This window comes from Otolemur garnettii, unplaced genomic scaffold (assembly GCF_000181295.1).
Source record: "Otolemur garnettii isolate 467f Iridium unplaced genomic scaffold, OtoGar3 scaffold00177, whole genome shotgun sequence".
NCBI lineage: Eukaryota > Metazoa > Chordata > Mammalia > Primates > Galagidae > Otolemur > Otolemur garnettii.
In genome coordinates this window covers 3,294,977-3,313,689 of record NW_003852572.1, presented here as the reverse complement: position 1 = coordinate 3,313,689, position 18,713 = coordinate 3,294,977, and the positions used below count along the sequence as shown (strand labels likewise).

General features: G+C 37.1%; 1 protein-coding gene across 1 annotated transcript in view; it reads left to right on the top strand.

Moving 5' to 3' along the window:
- Window positions 1-672: 672 nt before the first annotated feature.
- LOC105886342 (putative ankyrin repeat domain-containing protein 19) overlaps window positions 673-18,713 on the top strand; it is a 20,354-nt gene continuing 2,313 nt past the window's right edge. Inside the window, exons 1-4 of the mRNA XM_012811833.1 lie at window positions 673-864; window positions 7,695-7,809; window positions 7,981-8,154; window positions 12,751-12,857. Of these exons, the coding sequence (XP_012667287.1) occupies window positions 734-864; window positions 7,695-7,809; window positions 7,981-8,154; window positions 12,751-12,857 (527 nt within the window). The 5' untranslated portion in view covers window positions 673-733. The remainder of the gene's footprint in view (window positions 865-7,694; window positions 7,810-7,980; window positions 8,155-12,750; window positions 12,858-18,713) is intronic.

The window sequence follows — 18,713 nt, the reverse complement described above, 5'->3', positions numbered from 1 at the left end:
CCCGCAGTCCAGGAATCACCTGGCCTCATTAGCTGAGCTCCTGGGGGCAAGACAGCCGCTGCCTTGGTCCAATGGTGGCGGGGGTTGGGGGCTGCTCCATGATTGCCCTGAAAGCAGAGGGAAGGGGGCGTGGCCGTGCCTTTGAAGTAGGCGATGAAATTCACATCAGCATCAAGCAGGAAAAGGTGCAGATGTGTGCAGGTGATGACACGAGGCTAAGTGGGCAGGTCCGGGTAGGGAAGCTCGGCTGGTCCTCAGCCCTGGCCCTGTTTAAATCCAGTCAGTGCACACAGTTGGAGAAGGGTGCGTCGGAGACAAACCTCGGGGCTCTGTCTGCCAGCTGCGAGGCGGCAAAGAGTAGCGGTTGCGAACAGGAGGCGCTTGAGCAGGCCGGACGCGTGCGGGCACCCAGGAGAGCTGGACAGCGCCCACCCACACGCGCAGCGCTGGGAGAGGCTGGAAGCGCGGCGGCTGTTGGGTGCAAGGGCGGGGACGTCATCTGGGGCCCGTGCACTGGAACCCAACGGGTTTGCTCAGCCAGTTCCTGTTGCGGACTTTGGAGCGCGGGAGTGTCGGTGTTGGCAATTGCAGACAAAGCGAGTTGACTTCTTGAATTGGTCTCTGGGAGGAAGGGTGAAGCCTGGGGGAGGGGAGAGGAAGGCAAAGCCGGGAGGTGGGAGGTTGAAGCCCGGGGGCGGGAGTTGAGGTGTGTGTGAGCACCTAGACCCCGGCCATGAAGAAGATCTTCGGCCTCGGGAGTAAGCAGGGGCAGCCGCCTCCAGGCTTTGTCACCAGACTACAGAAGATCAGGGGCACCGTCGCCTGTGACACTGGCAGCATTGATGAGACCTTCACGGAGCCCAGGTACCACATCCGAACCAGAGATCTGGGCAAGATCCACAAAGCTGCCAGCCGAGGTCAAGTGGACAAAGTCCAGCAGCTCCTCCTCCTCGGGAAAAGCCGCGTGAACGACAGAGACAGTAACAGAAGGTGATGGGACTGTGCCCAGAGGTGGGGCGGGCTGGGAGCTGTGCCAGAGGAGCCACTGCCTGGGCAGGCCAGGGGAGCCTCAACCTCCTGTCACCAAGGGCGCCCGGCTTTCTTCCCTCCACAGGCCCCCAGCACCTGGCAGTGGAAATGTTGGCGAGGAGCCCCCAGGCCACCTCTGAGCAGCCACGCACATATCTAGCTGGCTTTCCATCCACTTAGGATTCCTCTTACAGAGCACTTTGGTGACAATTTTCAAGTGATTTACATAACAGAATTAAATGTATACAGCATTTCTTCTTTTTTTTTTTTTTAAATAGCTCTAGGAGTAGAAGTGTTTTCTGTTACGTGGATGGATTGTATAATGCTGAAGACAGGACTTTCAGTGTACCTGTCGCCAGATGTGTATGTTGTACCTGTAGGTAGACCTTTTTCTATCACCCCCACCACGTTCTTTGATTGCAGCGTCCATTACACCTCTTTATGACCACATATACCCCCCTGTTTAGCTCCCTCTTTAAGTAAGACTAGGTGTTGTTTGTTTTTCCCTCCCTGAAATAGTTCACCTAAGATGCTAGTCTCAAATTCCATCCAAGATGCTGTAAAGGACATTATTTCCCTTCTTTTTAGGGTTGAGTAGTTGCCATAGTGTATACAGAGGGTGCAAAAAATGTATACACATTTTAAGAAAGGAAGAATCTGTATTAAAATTGTAACATTCAAGTCACATTGACTTCTGCAACTATAAGAGGTCCTCAAATGGGATTGGTATTCATCTTTTGTTATGGGTACATACTGAGTTTAGCAATCTTAGTACAGTTTTTTTTCCTTTCTTAAAATGTGTAAACAGTTTCAAGCACCCTTTGTATGTGAGATCTGACAACTAAGTTTGTGAACTCACCCTAGAAAAAGTGCTAGATATCTCATTTCTGAATATCACTATATTTAACTTCCAAATACTCCTTTTAGGAGGCTGGGCACTGACATCAGTACCTAGTTTACCCGTCAGAGCAATTTTGGGACTCTTTTACTAGAATGACCTTCAGAGCTGTCATTGTACAAGTCTGACAATTAAGTTTACAAACTTGCTACTATGTACCTACATTGGTAGCACTGTCCAAACAACTCGGCAAGGTTTCATAACCTGGTGTATCAGTGTCTGTTGTTCACGTCTATTGTGGCAGTGTCTTGTTGAGTGGTGTTCATTATTGTGTTTGCATGTTTTTGAGTGCCATACAAAAACCACTTTAATTAAGTCCTCTTTATTTTTGGTTTTGGTTCTTTTTATTTTGCCATTATTATCTTTGGGGTCTTAGTCATAAATTATTTCCCTAGACCAATATTTAAAATAGATTTTTTTCTACATTTTCTTTTAGAATTCTTATGGTTTCATGCCACACATTTAAGTCTTCTATCCATCTTAAATTAATTTTTGTGCATGGTAAGAGATGGGGTCAAGGTTCATTTCTTGCATGTGGCTATCCAATTTTCCCAGCATCATTTTTTGGATAGGGCTTCTTTCCCTAGTGTATGCAGTCTGCTTTGTTGAAGAATGGTTAGTTGTAGGTAGGTTGTACTACATTGTGTTCTGTTCTGTTGGTCTATGCCGCTGTTTTGGTGACTATCCATCCCATTGTGGTATAGTTTGAAGTCTGGTAGTGTGATGCCTCCAGATTTTTTATTTTTTCATTAAGATTGCTTTGGCTACTTGGGCTCATTTTGGCTTCAAGCAAAGTATAGAATTATTTTTTTCTAGATCTGTGAAATATGACTTTGGTATATTGATAGGATTGGACATTTTGACAATGTTGATTCTACTGCATGGTATATATATGTATATGTTATATATTCTACGGCATGATTCTATAAGTACAATAGAGTTTCCATTTGTCTGTGTTACCTGTGGTTTCTTTCCTCAGTGTTTCCTCATTATTTTTATAGACATCATCTTTTGCCACTTAAGATAAGTATATTCCTAAATACCTTTTTTTTTTTTTTTTTTTTTGCAGTTTTTGGCTGGAGCTGGGTTTGAACCCGCCACCTCCAGCATATGAGGCCAGCGCCCTACTCCTTTGAGTCACAGGGGCCACCCAGGACTTTATTGTTTTTTATAGCTTTTGTGAATGGTTTTTGATGTGACTCTCAGCTTGAGCGCTCCTTATTTGTATACATTAATTTTATCACCTGAGACTTTTCCAAATTCATCAATTCCAACATTCTCTTGGTGAAGTTTTGGGGATTTCTTTTGGATATGAGATTATATTATATAATTAGGGAAAAGTGATAGTTTGACCTCCTCTTTTTCAGTGTGGATTCCTTTTATTTCTGTCTCTTGCCTGATTGCTCTGTCCAGGACTTCCAGAACTATGTTGAATATAAGTGGTGATAGTGGGAACTCTGGTCTTGTTCCAGATCATAGGGAGTGTTTTCAACTTGTCCCCAGTCAGTATGATGTTGGTTATGAGTTTGACATGTATGACTTCTGTTTTGAGATTTGAGCTTTCCTTTCAGGCCTGGTTTTTTGAGGTTTGTTTTATCATGAAACGGTGCTGTATTTTGCCTAATGATTTGTCTGTGTCTGTTGAGATGATTAAATGATCTTATTTTGCTATCCTTTCTATGGTGAATCAGATTCATTTATTTACATATGTTGGACCATCCTTGCATCCCTGGGATAAAGCCCACTTGGACATGGTGAGTTATATCTTGATGTACTGTTGAATTCAGTGTGATAGTAATTTATTGAAGGCATTTCCATCTATATGCATAAGGGATATTGGCTTTTAGTTTTCTTCTTTTTAAATTATTCATTAATTTATTTTCCTTTTTACTTTTCTTCTTTGGTTATGTCCTTTCCTAGCTTTAATATCAAGGTGATTGGCTTCATAGAAAGAGCTGGTGAGGAGTCCCTTGTTGTTCATGTTATGGAATAATTTCTGCAATTTGGGTGATAGCTCCTCTTGGTAGGTCTGATATAATTTGGCTATGAATCATCTTGTCTATAGTTCTTAGTATTGTGAGATATTCTCCATGGAGGATAGCATTACAGGGATGGTGCTGCCTAGGGTCTGCCCACAGAGTTCACAGTCTCACCTAGGTCAGGCTATTTAGGCAATGGTTATGGGATCCCAGAATGTGGGTATTTGCTCAGACTGGATCCTGGTGTATTGCTAGCTGAGGTCTATTTTTCCCTGGTGAGGTGATACACCTTGGGGAAGTTGTGAGAGATGAGTTGTAGTGGAGGAGACTCAGGGGTGGGATACTGGGGTTTAAGTGCTGTATTGGAATCTCAGGAGTGATGTCCTGGACATGGCAAGAGCTCTGGAGTCACAGGGGCAGAGCCTCTGGCTCTGGCTCTTGCATGAGAACCTCAGAGCCAGAATTGGGTTAACTATTTTTCTCAAAAATGTTAACTCTTCCTATGTTTATTGATTTTACATAAACCAAATAAAAATGTACAGTTTTCAAATTTTAATGTTACACATAGTATTTCTTACTAGAAGGGTGAATTCTATTAAGTATAGAGTATAAATGTCTTAACACAATAATTAAGTAAATGAGGTGAAGGGTATATTAACTAGTTTGATATAAGCATTCCAAGTTGTATATTAAATCAGCACAAAGTCATTAATGTATAAAAAAGAAAGAAAATATATTTGATGGGCTGAAAAATTTTCCCTCCTAAATATCAATATGTAGCATTAATTTTTATAAATTAATCATTTACTAATAGCTGAATAAAATATATATGAATGGAATAGAATAGAAAATCCAGACGCTCAAATATATGTAAGAATTTAGAATAACGGGTACACTTTATATAGCTAGAAAAGATGAACTATTATGCTTTGTAGAAAACTAGCTAGATTTTTATTTCATCAAATGAGGTCCTAACTGAATACAGATTAAAAAATTTAAGTATAGCAAATGAGAACTATACTAGAAGTACACATAAATGCCTATTTATATAGGCACATTTTAATGGTGACAAAAACCTTCCTGAGAATGACCTCACAAGCAAGTGTTCTGCAGGTTGATTTAGCAAAATTAAAATTAAAATCCGCAAAGTAAAGAGAACATAATTATGAAATATTTATAAATGTGTGTAAAGATGAAAAGTGTGTCTTCATTGTACAGGGAATTCTTTCAAACTGAGACAAATACTAACGTCAGATTTAAAATTAGGCAAAGTAACTTTTTGAACACCTACAAGTGACCTGTGTCCATAGGAAAAATATATTTAGTGTTCTTGGTAAGAGAGGGAATTTAAATGAAAAGAAGAATGAAATACTGTTTTTATACACATAAAAAGTTTGTCAGAATTCACAGCAATGGTTCATATAGTGCTGCTAAAAATTTAAGTTGTTGATGACTTTCCACATAAAAAGCTTGGGGATAAACACCACATTTTAAAACTGTGCATGCTTTTTACCTATGAATTCCATGACACAAACGTGTCTTTAGAAGATAATTGGAGATATATGCAATTTATTTTTCTCAGCATTGCTTAAAACAGCAATCTATAAAGAAATACCCATACAACAGATTTGAGAAATAAATGTCAGTGTATTCATAGGATAGAGTAATATGCGACTGCTAAAGGTGGGATTACTTACAGAAGTGTGTTATATGCAAAGACGTAATTGGCATCTCAAGTGAGAATAAAAATCAGTACGATTATGCATATACACAAAAAGTCTATGGCCTCATGTTAGCTACAAATATTCCCAAAATGTGATTAAATCTGTTCTTCAGGTATTGGCATTATATGGGAAATTTTTTCTATTTTTTATCTGTGATTTCTCCAATGGGTGTGTATGAGTGCTTGAATGAAAGTTTATTTCTAATGAAATAATCCTTTGGAAGAGGAAGAATTGAATCTTTGTAGAGATGAAAATAAATTTTTATTCTGTAAATATTTTTATTTTGCTTTTTTTGAGACGAAGTTTCACTTTGTCATTCTTGGTAGAGTGCTATAGTATCATGGCTCACAGCAACCTCAAACTCATGGGCTCAAGCAATTCTCTTGCCTTCGCCTCCCAAGTAGCTGGGACTACAGGAGCCCACCTCAGCACCCTGACTGTTTTTAGAGATGGGGTCTCTCTTGCTCAGGCTGACCTGAAATTCATAAGATGAGGCAATCCACCTTCCTTCACCTCCCAGAGTGCTAGGCTCACAGGCGTGAGCTGCTGTGCCTGGCCACTATTATCTTTATTGTGGATTGGTATCTTCTTTCAACTTTTAGCCTCTTCAAGAGTAAAGGGAATCTTTTATCTGAGCTTCTACATTTTACTTCATATGTGTTTTTATTTTATAGACTTCTTATGATGTGTTTTTATAGATTAATCATTTAATTTTCATTCACTGTGTCCATATTAAAATAAAAATAGCAAATATCAATGATTTTTGCCATTGTAAAAGTATTGCTTTTCTGTATGTGTTTTCTTGAAGAATATTGAACTTGCTGACTATATGGACTATGGTCTCTGTCCATTTCAAACTGTTTACACATTGAGCTTGACATTGAGCTACCCTGAATACCTAATATACAGCAGACATATTTTACATTTCTTAGCAATCCTTTCATCCTTACAAAGTTCATGTTTCCTTGCCCAGCCTGAGAAAATTCAGAGATTTATAAATGGAATATTAGGAGTTAATCTCAAATGAAACTTTTGCTCCCTCTTGTCAGACTAAAATATGTCTGCAGCTAGAAAATTGTTAAAGATCATCTTGAACTCCCCTTTGAAAGTATATAGTAGTCAAATACTAATGATAATCATTTAAAATATTTGATTTGCTTACATTTGGTAAATCAAAATATTGAATAGATAGATGAGCCACACTTCTTCATTTGAATCATGAGTTTCTTTTGGCTTAAAGTAAGAACTACTTTGTTTTTAAAATTTTTTATTATTTTCTCCCTCTTTCCTCATAGTACTTTTAAGAACAAAAGTTCACCTAAATGCCAGTCATATGACTAGAACTGCCATAGACCTATTTTACATACCATGTTTCACTGAATGGAAGGCACAGTGGATTTTGTGATGCCCCATTATCTTAAGTATAGATAAGAGATATTTTTTAAGTGCTGCCAATTATAGTTGTAATAAGTTGTGAATTACAAGTGGCATTCCAATATCAGACATGTTAAAATGTGAGAAAAACAGCATCTGAGAATTATTGACATACAATGCTATCTCTGATTATTCAAACATACCAAAAGTGGGTATAATTGTATCATTTTACTTGATTTAAACGTTGTCTCTCTTACATAGTAGTAAGTAATAATTATGATATCTAATATTATTGATCTGTTATGTGTGTTAGGAATACTTTGCTTAGATTCTCGTTTAAGCATCAGAGTGGTGACCTGTGAGAAAGCTACTACTTTTATGCCTATTTTATTGATAAGGAAATTGAGGCAGCGAAAGTATAAGCAATAGCAATTAAGGCACAGAGCTTACAGTAGGATCCAAACCCAAGTTGAATAGAATTCAAGGCCAACTGCACTCTATTCAAATAGGCTATTATTTCATTAATGTGAAGGGTGATACGTGCTAATAAATATTGTACTTTCTTTACAAGAGAATGAAACATGTTTCAAAAGCAGAGGAATAACTTATCATTTCATATGTACAATTAAATAAGTGTATGTTTTGAGATTGTACACCACAATTTTCTCAAAAATCCTCTTCCTTCCACAGGACTGCTCTGCATTTGGCCTGTGCCAAGGGCCATATAAAAGTGGTGAGGCTCCTGCTGAGCAGAAAATGTGAGGTTGATGTGGGTGATAATGAAGGCAGGACGCCTTTGATGAAGGTATATAGTAGCCAACTAGTTCAGCATGAGCTGGATTTGACTTAAATGCATAGAATACATAGAATAAAGTTGAAGTTATCTCCTTTAAATATAATGACTTGGTGGAACCTGTGGAATGCTTACTTGGAATGCCTAACAACTGCCGTCTCTTTCTTGGTCTAATACTGACAGGCTGTACAATACCAGGAAACGGAATGTGCGTTTAATCTGCTAGAGTATGGAGCAGATCCAAATGTAACGGATGACTACGGCAACACTGCTCTCCACTATGCTGTGTACAATGGGAATATGGTTTTAATCACAAAACTGCTTTCATGTGGTGCGAATATCGAAGCCAAAAACAAGGTATAGCTCAAACTCCTTTATTTTCAAAACATGTTGGTACGTAAAGGCATTTGTTTTAATGTTGTCATATGTAAGCCTGAGTTTTCCATAATTGGAAGTTCAGGCATTCCATGAATGAAAATACAGAAGGTATCCCAAAAATGGGTAAGTATTTTAAGAAAGGAATATGCTATATTAAAATTGTAATGCTCAATTCATATTTGACTTCTGGAATTACAAGAGACACAATACAAAATACAGGTGCCCATAAAGCTCCTGTGCCACTATTTTAAATTGCACACGAACTTTCTGGCCACCCTGTATAAGATAAAAAATGTTATCAGTATGTGTGTGTACATTGAGTATTAGAATTTTAATACAATTTTTTCCTTTTTCAATTTTTACCTAATGTGTGTATACATTTTTGGTACATTCTGCATTTTGAAATAATTGCCTATCATTTAACTTTAACTATTGATGCTTTTAAAGAAGCAGTAGGGGATACAGCTTTGTTATATGGATTTATGGTAAACTAAATTGTTAAATTTAAAACTTTTTCCTTTTTGAATGTTTTTCCCATCTAAGATTTTTCTTAATTCGTGTAAAACACCACAAGAAAGCAAAATTTGCTCTACAGAGCAATAGGCTTTGTCTTAAAACTTTTCCAAAACAAACTTATTCTATCAATACAATAATTGAAAATATTGTTCACAAATCCCTAAAACATAAATCTCGGTGAGAAAGAGACTTATCATTCAGTGTCAAGGCTTAAGAGGGAAAAATGGAAAGAAAAAGTAAAGTGATTATAAATATGCAGGTTGTTTGGAAATTAGGCAATCGAGGGAAAATACCAAGATGTCATTTATTGTCTGTATTATTTTTTCCTTCTATTGTTTTTCCACCTTATACATTTAAACCATGTTCTCTTCAGTTTAGGGAATGATCATTCTATATTTGGGAGAGAGAGTTAGTGAGAACTAAACTTGCCTAGAGATCAGTTGTAAGAGGACTCTGATGAACCTAGATTGGCAGCGAGTCAGTGGAGATCAAGTAGGAAGCAAGAGGGAAGAAGAGATAATTGCCGACTCCTCCTCTCCTGGCAGAAATGGCTGCTCACATAAGTCTGGACACTGCTTTCAAATCTGAAATGTCTGGGTAGGAAGATGAAAGATAAGGAGCTTATTAAAAGGAAAATCAGATTGCATTTTGAGTTTGCTAATACGTGCTCTCTGCCTTTCTGGAAAATTAAATGTAATATTCAGTAAATAACTCCATCTCTTACTCTTTCTGCTTTCTTCCTGGCCAGATTCCCCAATAATAAAGGGAATCATCTATATGGATGAGAGATGAGACTGAAGTGATGGTCAGCTGCACTGGCTTTCAGCTAGAATTGTGCATTATAGTGATCTGGAGAGATTAATAAATATATATTATAAATCTAGGTGCAGATTTATGAAACCTCATAAGACACAAGGATATTTAAAAATATTTTCTTGAAGCCGGGCATGATGGTGTGTGCTTGTAGTCCCAGCTAGCAGGAGGCTGAGGTGGACGGATTGCTTAAACCTAGGAATCTGAACTCAATCTGGGGCTGGGTGACAAGCAAGACCTGCCTCTAACAACAGTAATAAAAAACTTCCTTGAGATTTTACTACACCCCTGATTAATAACCACTGAACACATAAATGTACTGTATGAATTCCCATATCTCAAAAACCTTGTTGTGAAGACTCTAGAGGAGTTGGAGTTTAATAGGTGGCACTTCCTTCAAGTCTCTCCTTTCCAATGACATTAGCCTGTCTTTTATCTGTCTATCTCTACCTCTGTGGTTGAGAAGCTAAAAAGAATATGATTGATAAGATCTGTCAGCTTACAGATAATCCTATGTTCCTTCCAACCACCAATCATTCACTGCCACAAAGTGGCTGATTTGAAATTAGATTATGTTCAGTCTTTCAAAAGTGGAGGTTGCATTTTTTAGGGTATTTGTTATTCAGGCACTTAGGTTGACAAATATTTATTACAAGTAGGGTTATCTCAACTGGAATAAGTAGCAAATATTGAACAAGTTTTAAGTTGAAGCGGCATTATGGACTATCTTAGTACGTCTCTTAAGTTCATACAGCTTTGGCATAATCAGGATGGCAGTTTTAAGCATTGAAAACCATGAATTTAAAAGACTACAGATAGAAATTTCAAAAACAATGTAGTTTCAGCAGTCGTATGAACTAACGATCTATTTGGTTAACAACCAGGGAAAATTCAATGCCAATAGCTTATAAATGAATCATTGGAATAATTATTGGAACAATGAATGGAATAGTTGTTGGAATAATTTTGAAGTGTTTATTATGAGTTTTAATAGCAATATTTATTACATGTTGGGGCTTGATTTCTTTTAGTAAAAGATATGATACCAAAGAAAGGAAAGATTTTACATGGAAATAAATACTTACTTCACACACAGTGACTGTTTGGAAATCATGGTACATCCATAGCAAATAAGAAAACGCAAGGGCTAAGTGTGGCTCACAGGTAGGTTTAGTTTGCATCCGTAAGTGAGCCAACATGTGACCTTGGGAGACTCATGCAGAAGTCTAGATTTCAGGCTTCTCTTAAGAACCAACCCTGCTATCCCTTGAGCCCATAATACTGTTGGATGTGCTGTGCAGAGATCGCCCCTTTATGTGAGGCACAGGTTCCCCACTTTGCTGCTGTGCATACCTGGGTACTTCACTCAGATCACCCACTTTGCCTCTATACACATTTCATTTTACCACTCGTGCTTTATGGTATATTTTGACAAAGATTTGAAAGTTTCAAGACAGTTTATATTTCTTTATAATTTATAGTCTATATTTTATACAAGTCCCTTATTAATAGGGCTGAGTTGTAGAATTTGAAAATTCTCTCTCTCTCCTTCCTTCTTTCCTTTTTCCTTCCTTCCTTCCTTCTTTCTCCCTCCTTCCCTCTATTCTTTCCTGTCTTCCTTCCTTCCTTTCTTTTTTTCTTCTTTTTCTGGGAGAGAGTCTCACTCTGTCACCCCCAGCTCTAGAGCATAGTGGCATCATTATAGCTCATTGCAACCTCAAACTTCTGGGCTCAAGCAATCGTCTTGCCCCAGCCTCCTCAGGAGCTGTGGCTACAGACATGTGCCACCATGCATGAGTAATTTTTTTCTATTTTTAGTAAAGATGGATCTCCCTCTTGCTTGGGCTGGTCTCAATCTCCTGATCTCAAGCAATCCTCTTCTCTCTGCTTGTCACAGGGTGCTAGGATTACAAGTGTGGGCTACTGAACCTGCCCTAGTTTTCTTAATATATGCCAGAAATAGTCATCTTCACATTAGGTCCCTTATGGTTATAGTTGCATAGGTTATGCATATTGCAAGCAACATTAGATCTTTCTCCTTAGAGAAATGCCAGTCATATGTAGTGCTAAAAATAATCCCTATGGATCTGTATTAGAATTTTTGTTGATAAGGCATTTTATCTTTATTTCTGACTTTTATTTTACTTAAAATAAAAAAAAAAACAGATTGGAAATAAATTTTAAAAAGGAGATCTACATCAGGGCCCTGGAATTATTGTTATAATTTCAAAGAAAAATTTATCTCAAGCTTTCTAACAGCTAAAATAAACTATCATTTATAACAAGAGAAAATCCATAGATCATTTAATAATTGGCAACTAAAGTTTATTTCAAGCCCAGCTCTTCTAATTCAGAGTCCAGTTCCTTAGTCATCCATTTGGAGCAGGAGTGCCTGACTTTGGGATCTAGGATCCTGACACCACTGACAGAAGAAATCCAAGCAAGTTAGGGAAACCAGGAAAAAAGCTCTTCCTTTGCTAGAAAGCTCTCAAAACTTTATCTCTCCTAGAATTCCTCATGTGCTAACATCTGTTACAAAAAGGTGCTGTAAAATGGGGATCAGACAAAGTTTAAGAGATTTCTTGATGATGAAATTTCTTCATAGTGCACAGTTTTGTAATGTTTCTCAAGCATTGATTATGGAATCTTTCTCGTGGGGTATAATCCTCAACTGATGGTAATATAAATATTCTTTGGGACATAGTTTAAGAAACACTGCTCTAGAAAGTATAATTTAGATCATTAATTCAATAAAAATATTTAAAGCATTTACTACTGTGTCTTAGTATTTCAGAATGTAGGGATAAAAGAGATAGCCCGTGCCCTCAAGGAGCTCCTGGTATCTATGGGAGTCAATCAAGTAATTACACTACACCACGATAAATTCCATGATAGAAGCAGAGTCTTCAAAGTGGTAAATGTGTAAAGTGAGCTTTAGAGACGGCCGGAGTTAACATGGTGAGACAGAGGAGGGGTGATTCAAGGTGAAGGAGCAGTGCCTGGAAAGCACAGAAGGAAGGGAGTGCTTTCTACATTACATGTGTACATTCATGGAATCTACCATGGGGTTTTCACTTGAGTTGAGGAATATGTAATTTTATGAATTATAAATTGTTTTTCCTGTTTTACAGAAGCAACTTAACACAAATTTTACTTGCCATAAATGGAAAAAATCTTAAAATGGTGGAATTTTTGGTAAAGAATATGTAATTTTGTGAATTATAAATTGTTTTCCCTTTTTCACAGAAGCAACTGACACCACTTTTACTTGCCATAAATGGAAAAAGTCTTAAAACGGTGGAATTTTTGGTAAAGAACAAAGCAGATACAAATGCAGTTGATAGACATGAAAGGTACAGTAGACTTTTTATCTCAGACTATCATCAGGGTACATACAATTTGGGTTCATAGCTTGCTTTTATACATTTTAAGTCAAAGTTATAGGTGTGTCCTTCATCCAGAAAGTGCGCCATGTGCCCACGGGGTACAGTATACCCATGGGGTGGGAATCTGCACATCTCTTTCTCCCCCTTCCCCTACTTAATTTTTCTTGAGTTTTGCTTTCATATGAGCACATACATGTTGATCTAGTTCCAGTTCAGTATTGAGTACATGTGGTGTTATTTTTTCCATTCTTTTCTTTTCTTTTTTTTTTTGGATTACATATATGTAGGAAACTTGTTTCCTGCAGGTCTGTCTTACAAAAAAATGTTAAAGGAAGTTCTCTTTAGATTGAAGGAAAATGACACCAGAAAGAATGAACAGCACCAAAGTTAGCAAATACACAGATAAATATAAGACATGCTCTTTCACACTGTTAAAATTATTTTTAAAATATCTTTAAGATGATTGTTTAGGCAAAGTGCAGTGGCTAACATCTGTAATCCTAGCAGTTTGGGAGGCCAAGGCAGGAGGATCAACTGACTCTAGGAATTGGAGACCAGGCTGAGCAACCTTGTCTCAACAAAAAAAATCAAAAAATCAGGTAGGCATGATGGTGTGCACTTACAGTCCCAACAATTTGGAAAGCTAAGGCAAGAGTATCTCTTGAGGCCAAGAGTTGGAGGCTGCAGTCAGTTATGCTCATACCACCACACTCTAGCCTTGGCAACAAAGTGAAATCCCATCTGAAGAAAAAAAGAAAAGATTGTTTAAAGAAAAAAAAAACAAAAAACCCTGCATGTTTGGTGCTTACAACGGAATATAGAAATAGAAATAAAAATTCTGATAATTTTTATCATAATAAAAATTATGATAAAATTTCACATGATGGGTGCTGTTATGGTTGTTAACCTTTCCTTTGATCCTGGATACATTGTTCATATCACCATGATTTAATTAGGTGGGAACCTCTCATTTTTTAATTAAATTATAAACACATAGATCATGTATACATTAATGTATTTATGGGGTACAATGTACTGATTTCATATAGAATTAGGAATGCTTACATCACACTGGTTAATATATACCTCATCTTGTTTACTTAATTATTATGTTAGGACATTTATACTCTATACTTAATAGATCCGACATGTAATGTACCCTTGCAATATGCACCATAGGTGTGATCCCACCATTCACCCTCCCTCAATCTGACCTCCCCCCTCCCCTCCCATTGTCCCCTCCTCTCCCTTTCTCTCTCCACCCTTCTTCATCCTTGGCCATAGTTGTGATCTATTCTTCATACAAAAGTGTGAGTGATTGTAAATTGTTTCACAATAGTACGAGTACATTGGGCATTTTTTCTTCCATCCTTGAGATACTTTACTAAGTAGGATATGTTCCAGCTCCATCCATGTAAACATAAAAGAGGTAAAGTCTCCATCAATTTAAGGCTGAATAATATTCCATGGTATAAATATTCCACAATTTATTAATCCATTCATGGGTCGATGGGCACTTGGGCTTCTTCCATGACTTGGCAATTATGAATTAAGCTGTAATAAACAGTCTGGTGCAAATATCTTTGTTATAAAGTGATTTTTGATCTTTTGGATATACACCTAGTAGAAGAACTGCAGAATCAAATGGCAGTTCTAATTTTAGATCCCTGAGTATTCTCCATACTTCTTTCCAAAAGGGATGTATTAGCTTGCACTCCCACCAGCAGCGATGAAGTGTTCCCTTTTCTCCTCATCCTTGCCAACATCTGTAGTTTTGGGGGTTTTTTTGTGTGAGCCACTCTTACTAGAGTTAGATCATATCTCAAAGTGGTTTTGATTTGCATTTCTCTGATGATTAATGATGATGAGCATTTTTTCATGTGTCTGTAGGTTGTATGCCTCACTTAGAATAGTCTCTAATTCCATCCATGTTGTTACAAAAGATGTTCGGCCCTCTTTTTTTGTGGCTGAATAGTATTGGATGATGTACATTATGGATGTTTAGATACACACACATAAAATATATATCACATTTTATTAATCCATCCATGTGTTGATGGTCACTGGGTTGTTTCCACATCTTTGCAATTGTGAATTGTGCTGCTATCAAGACTCAAGTGAAAGTGTCTTTGTTATAAGTGTCTTTTTTTTCCTTTGGGTAAATTCCTAGTAGAGGGATTGCAGGAACAAATGGCAGATCTACTTGTGGTTCTCCAAGTAATCTCCATATTTTCCATAGAGGTTGGACTAGACTGCTGTCCCACCAAGAGTGTATGAATATTCCTTTCTCTCCTCATGTATGCCAGCATCTGCTGCTTTGGGATTTTATGATGTCAGCCATTCTCCCTAAGGGCTAGGTGATATTTTCAATGTCGTTTTGATTTGCATTTCCTTGATGATTAGGGATGCTGAGCATTTTTCCATGTGTTTGTTGGCCAATTGGTCTGTCTTTGTGAGAAAAGTTTGTGTTCATATCTCTTTCCCAACTTTTAATGAGACTGTTTGATCTCTTCTCACTGATGTACTTGAGTTCCTTGTAGATGCTCATTATCAGTCCTTTATTGCATGTGTAGCATGAAAGAGTCTTTTCCAACTCTGCGATTGTTCATTTACTTTGTTGCTTATGTCCTTCATTGGCTGTGCAGAAACTGGTAAACTTGATCAAGTTCCACTTAATTTTGCTACTGGGAATTTTTTTATAAATTTCCCTAGGCTGATATCTATAAGAATTTTTCCAACAATTCTAGATTTTTTGTAGTGTCATGCCTTAGGTTTAAATCTTTTATCTATTGTGACTTAATTTTTGTAAGAAGTGTGGGTCCTGTCTCAGTTTGTTACATGTGTCTATACAGGTCTCCTAGTGCCATGTATTGAATAGGGATTCTTTTCTGTTCTGATCCATAGGTCTTTATTTTTACTTTTTTCTTTATTAAATCATAACTGTGTACATTAATGCATTTATGTGGTACAGCATGTTGATTTGATATACAATGTGGAACACTTATATCTAACTGATTGACCTAAACATTTCCTCACTTACTTGTTGTGGTAAGACATTTATACTCTATTCTTAATAGTTTTAAAATATGTCATTGCATTATGCACATTAGGTGAGGTCTCCCCAGATACCCTCCCTCCTCCTGGCCACCCCACTCCCTTTCCCTCTTCCTACTCTTCCCTCCTCCTTTCCGGACTATAGTTATGTTTTACCATTCCTATGAATGTGTAGGTGATTGGGTGCTGGACACAAGCTCTAGGGCTGGTGGGTTTGAACCTGGCCTGGGCCCGCTAAACAAAAAACAAACAAACAAAAAGAAAAATATATAGAGAAAGTATATCTTTATTTTTATGATAATACCATGATGTTTTGATTATTATAGCCTTGTAGTATTGCCTGAATTCTGATAAAGTGATGCCTCCATATTTGTTCTTATTACATGAGATTGCACTGGCTATTCAAGGGTCTTTTCTGATTCCATATAAAGTGTAGAACTGTTATTTCCGTACTTCAAAATATGACATTGGTATTTTTAATAGGAATTTCATTGAATCCATAAATCACTTTGGGTAGTATAGACATTTTAACAATGTTGATTCTGCCAATCCATGAACATGAAATGTTTTTCTATCTCCTTAAATCCGCTGCAATTTCTTTTCTCAGTGTTTCATATTTCTCCCTATAAAGATCTTCCACCTTTTTTGTTAAATGTATTCCAAACTATTTCATTTTATTTGATACTATTTTGAAGGGCATTGTGTCTTTGACTTGATTTGATGGTTTACTATTGTTAGCATTTATGAAAGCAACAGGTTTGTGTACATGGATTTTGTAACCTGAGATGGTACTCTCTTTGTTTATCAATTCCAGGAGTCCCTTGGTTGAGTTGTTGGGGTTTTCTAGGTATAAAATCATATCGTCAGCAAAGAGTGATAGTTTGTGACTTCTTCTTCCCATTTGGATACTCTTCATGTTCTTCTCCTGTGGGATCGTTTAATAGTGTTTTAGCACTATATTGAATAGTAGTGGCAAGAGTGGACATCCAAGTCTGGTTCCATTTCCAAGCAGGAATACTTACAAGTTTTTTTTTTTTTTTCATTTAATATGGCTGTGGTTTTGTCATAGCTGGATTCTACTATTTTGAGGAATGTCCCACCTATCCCAATTTTCTTAATGTTCTTATATAAAAAGGATGTTGAACTTTGTCAGATATGTTTTCTACACCTATTTCAATGATCATAGGGTGTTTGTTTTTACTTCTATCTATGTGGTAAAATATATTTATAAATTTGCATATTTTTATTATTTTTTTTTGTTATTAAGTCATATACACATAGATCATACATTTGCATATTTGAACCAACCTTGCATCTCTGGGATGAGGCCGACTGAGTTATGATGATTTTTTTTTCATGCAAAGCTGAATTCTATTTTCTAAAATTTTATTAAGAGGGCCATGGGCAGTGGCTCATGCCTATAATACCAGCACTCTGGGAGGTCAGTGCAGGGGAATTGCTTGAGCTCAGAAGTCTGAGATTAGTCTGAGCAAGAGTGATACCCCATCTCTGAAAATAACTGGGTGTCATGGCAGGTGCCTGTAGTTCCTGCTTCCACTACTTGGGAGGCTGAAGCAAGAGGATTGCTTGAGCCCAAGACTTTGCGGTTGCTATGAGCTGTGATGCCACAGCATTGTACAGAGGGTGCCAAACTGAGACTCTATCTGAAAAAAATAAAATGGCATAAATAAAATTTTATTGAGAAACTTTGCCGCTATATTCATTAGAGATAGTGATGTATAGCTTTATTTTTTTTATGTCTTTTTCTATCTTTGGTATGAGGTGATATCCTTTGTTCATAGAATGATTTGGGGGGGTTTCCTTCCTTCTCAATTGTATTAAATAATTTCTGCAATATAATTTCTTGTTCTTCCTTGAAGATTTAGTAGAACTCTGGTCTGGGATTATTTTTGTTGGAAATTTTTTGTTGCTTCAATTTCAGTATTTGATATTAGTCAGCTCAGAAGTTGTTTTAGGGAAGTAGTGTGATTTTAAGAATTTGTCTAATACCTTCACAATTTCAAATTTATAAATATAGAGATGTTTATAGTATTCAGTGATGCTGTTTTGTATTTTTGTAAAATCTGTTTATTCATTTTTTTCATTTTTGATTGAGCTTATTAGAAAATTTACATTTTTATGCCTGATTATCCTGGTCAAAACCTTATTAGATAAAGAACCAACTTTTGCTTCATTAATCTTGTATATGGTGGTTTTTTTGTTCTTGTTTTCATTTAGTTCTGGTCTGATCCGGGTTATTTCTTCTGTTGCATTTGGGATTGGTTTGATGTCATTTTCCAGTTCCTTGAGATATTCCATTAGATGTTTTAATTTATGATCCTTCTGATTTCTGGATGTGGGCATTTCAGGTAGAGTTTCCCTCCAAACAGTGTTTTTGCAGTATCCCATAGATCTTGATAGCTTTTGAACCCATTGCCAGGTGGTTGAAAGAATCTTTTGATTTCTCTATCTCCTCCTTGACCCAAAGATCACTCAGCAAAAAGTGTTTTAGTTTCCATGACATTTTGTGGGAATAAGTGTTTCTGTTAGTATTGATTCATAATTTTATTCCACTATGGTGTGTGAAGACACATGGTGTAATTTATGTTTTTTATTTATTTATTTATTTATTTATTTTGAGACAGAGTCTCACTTTGTCACCTTTGGTAGAGTGCTGTGCCAACATAGCTCATAACAACCTCATGCTCTTGGGTTCAATCAATCCTCTTGCCTCAGCCCGCTGAGGAGCTGTGACTATAGACATCTTCC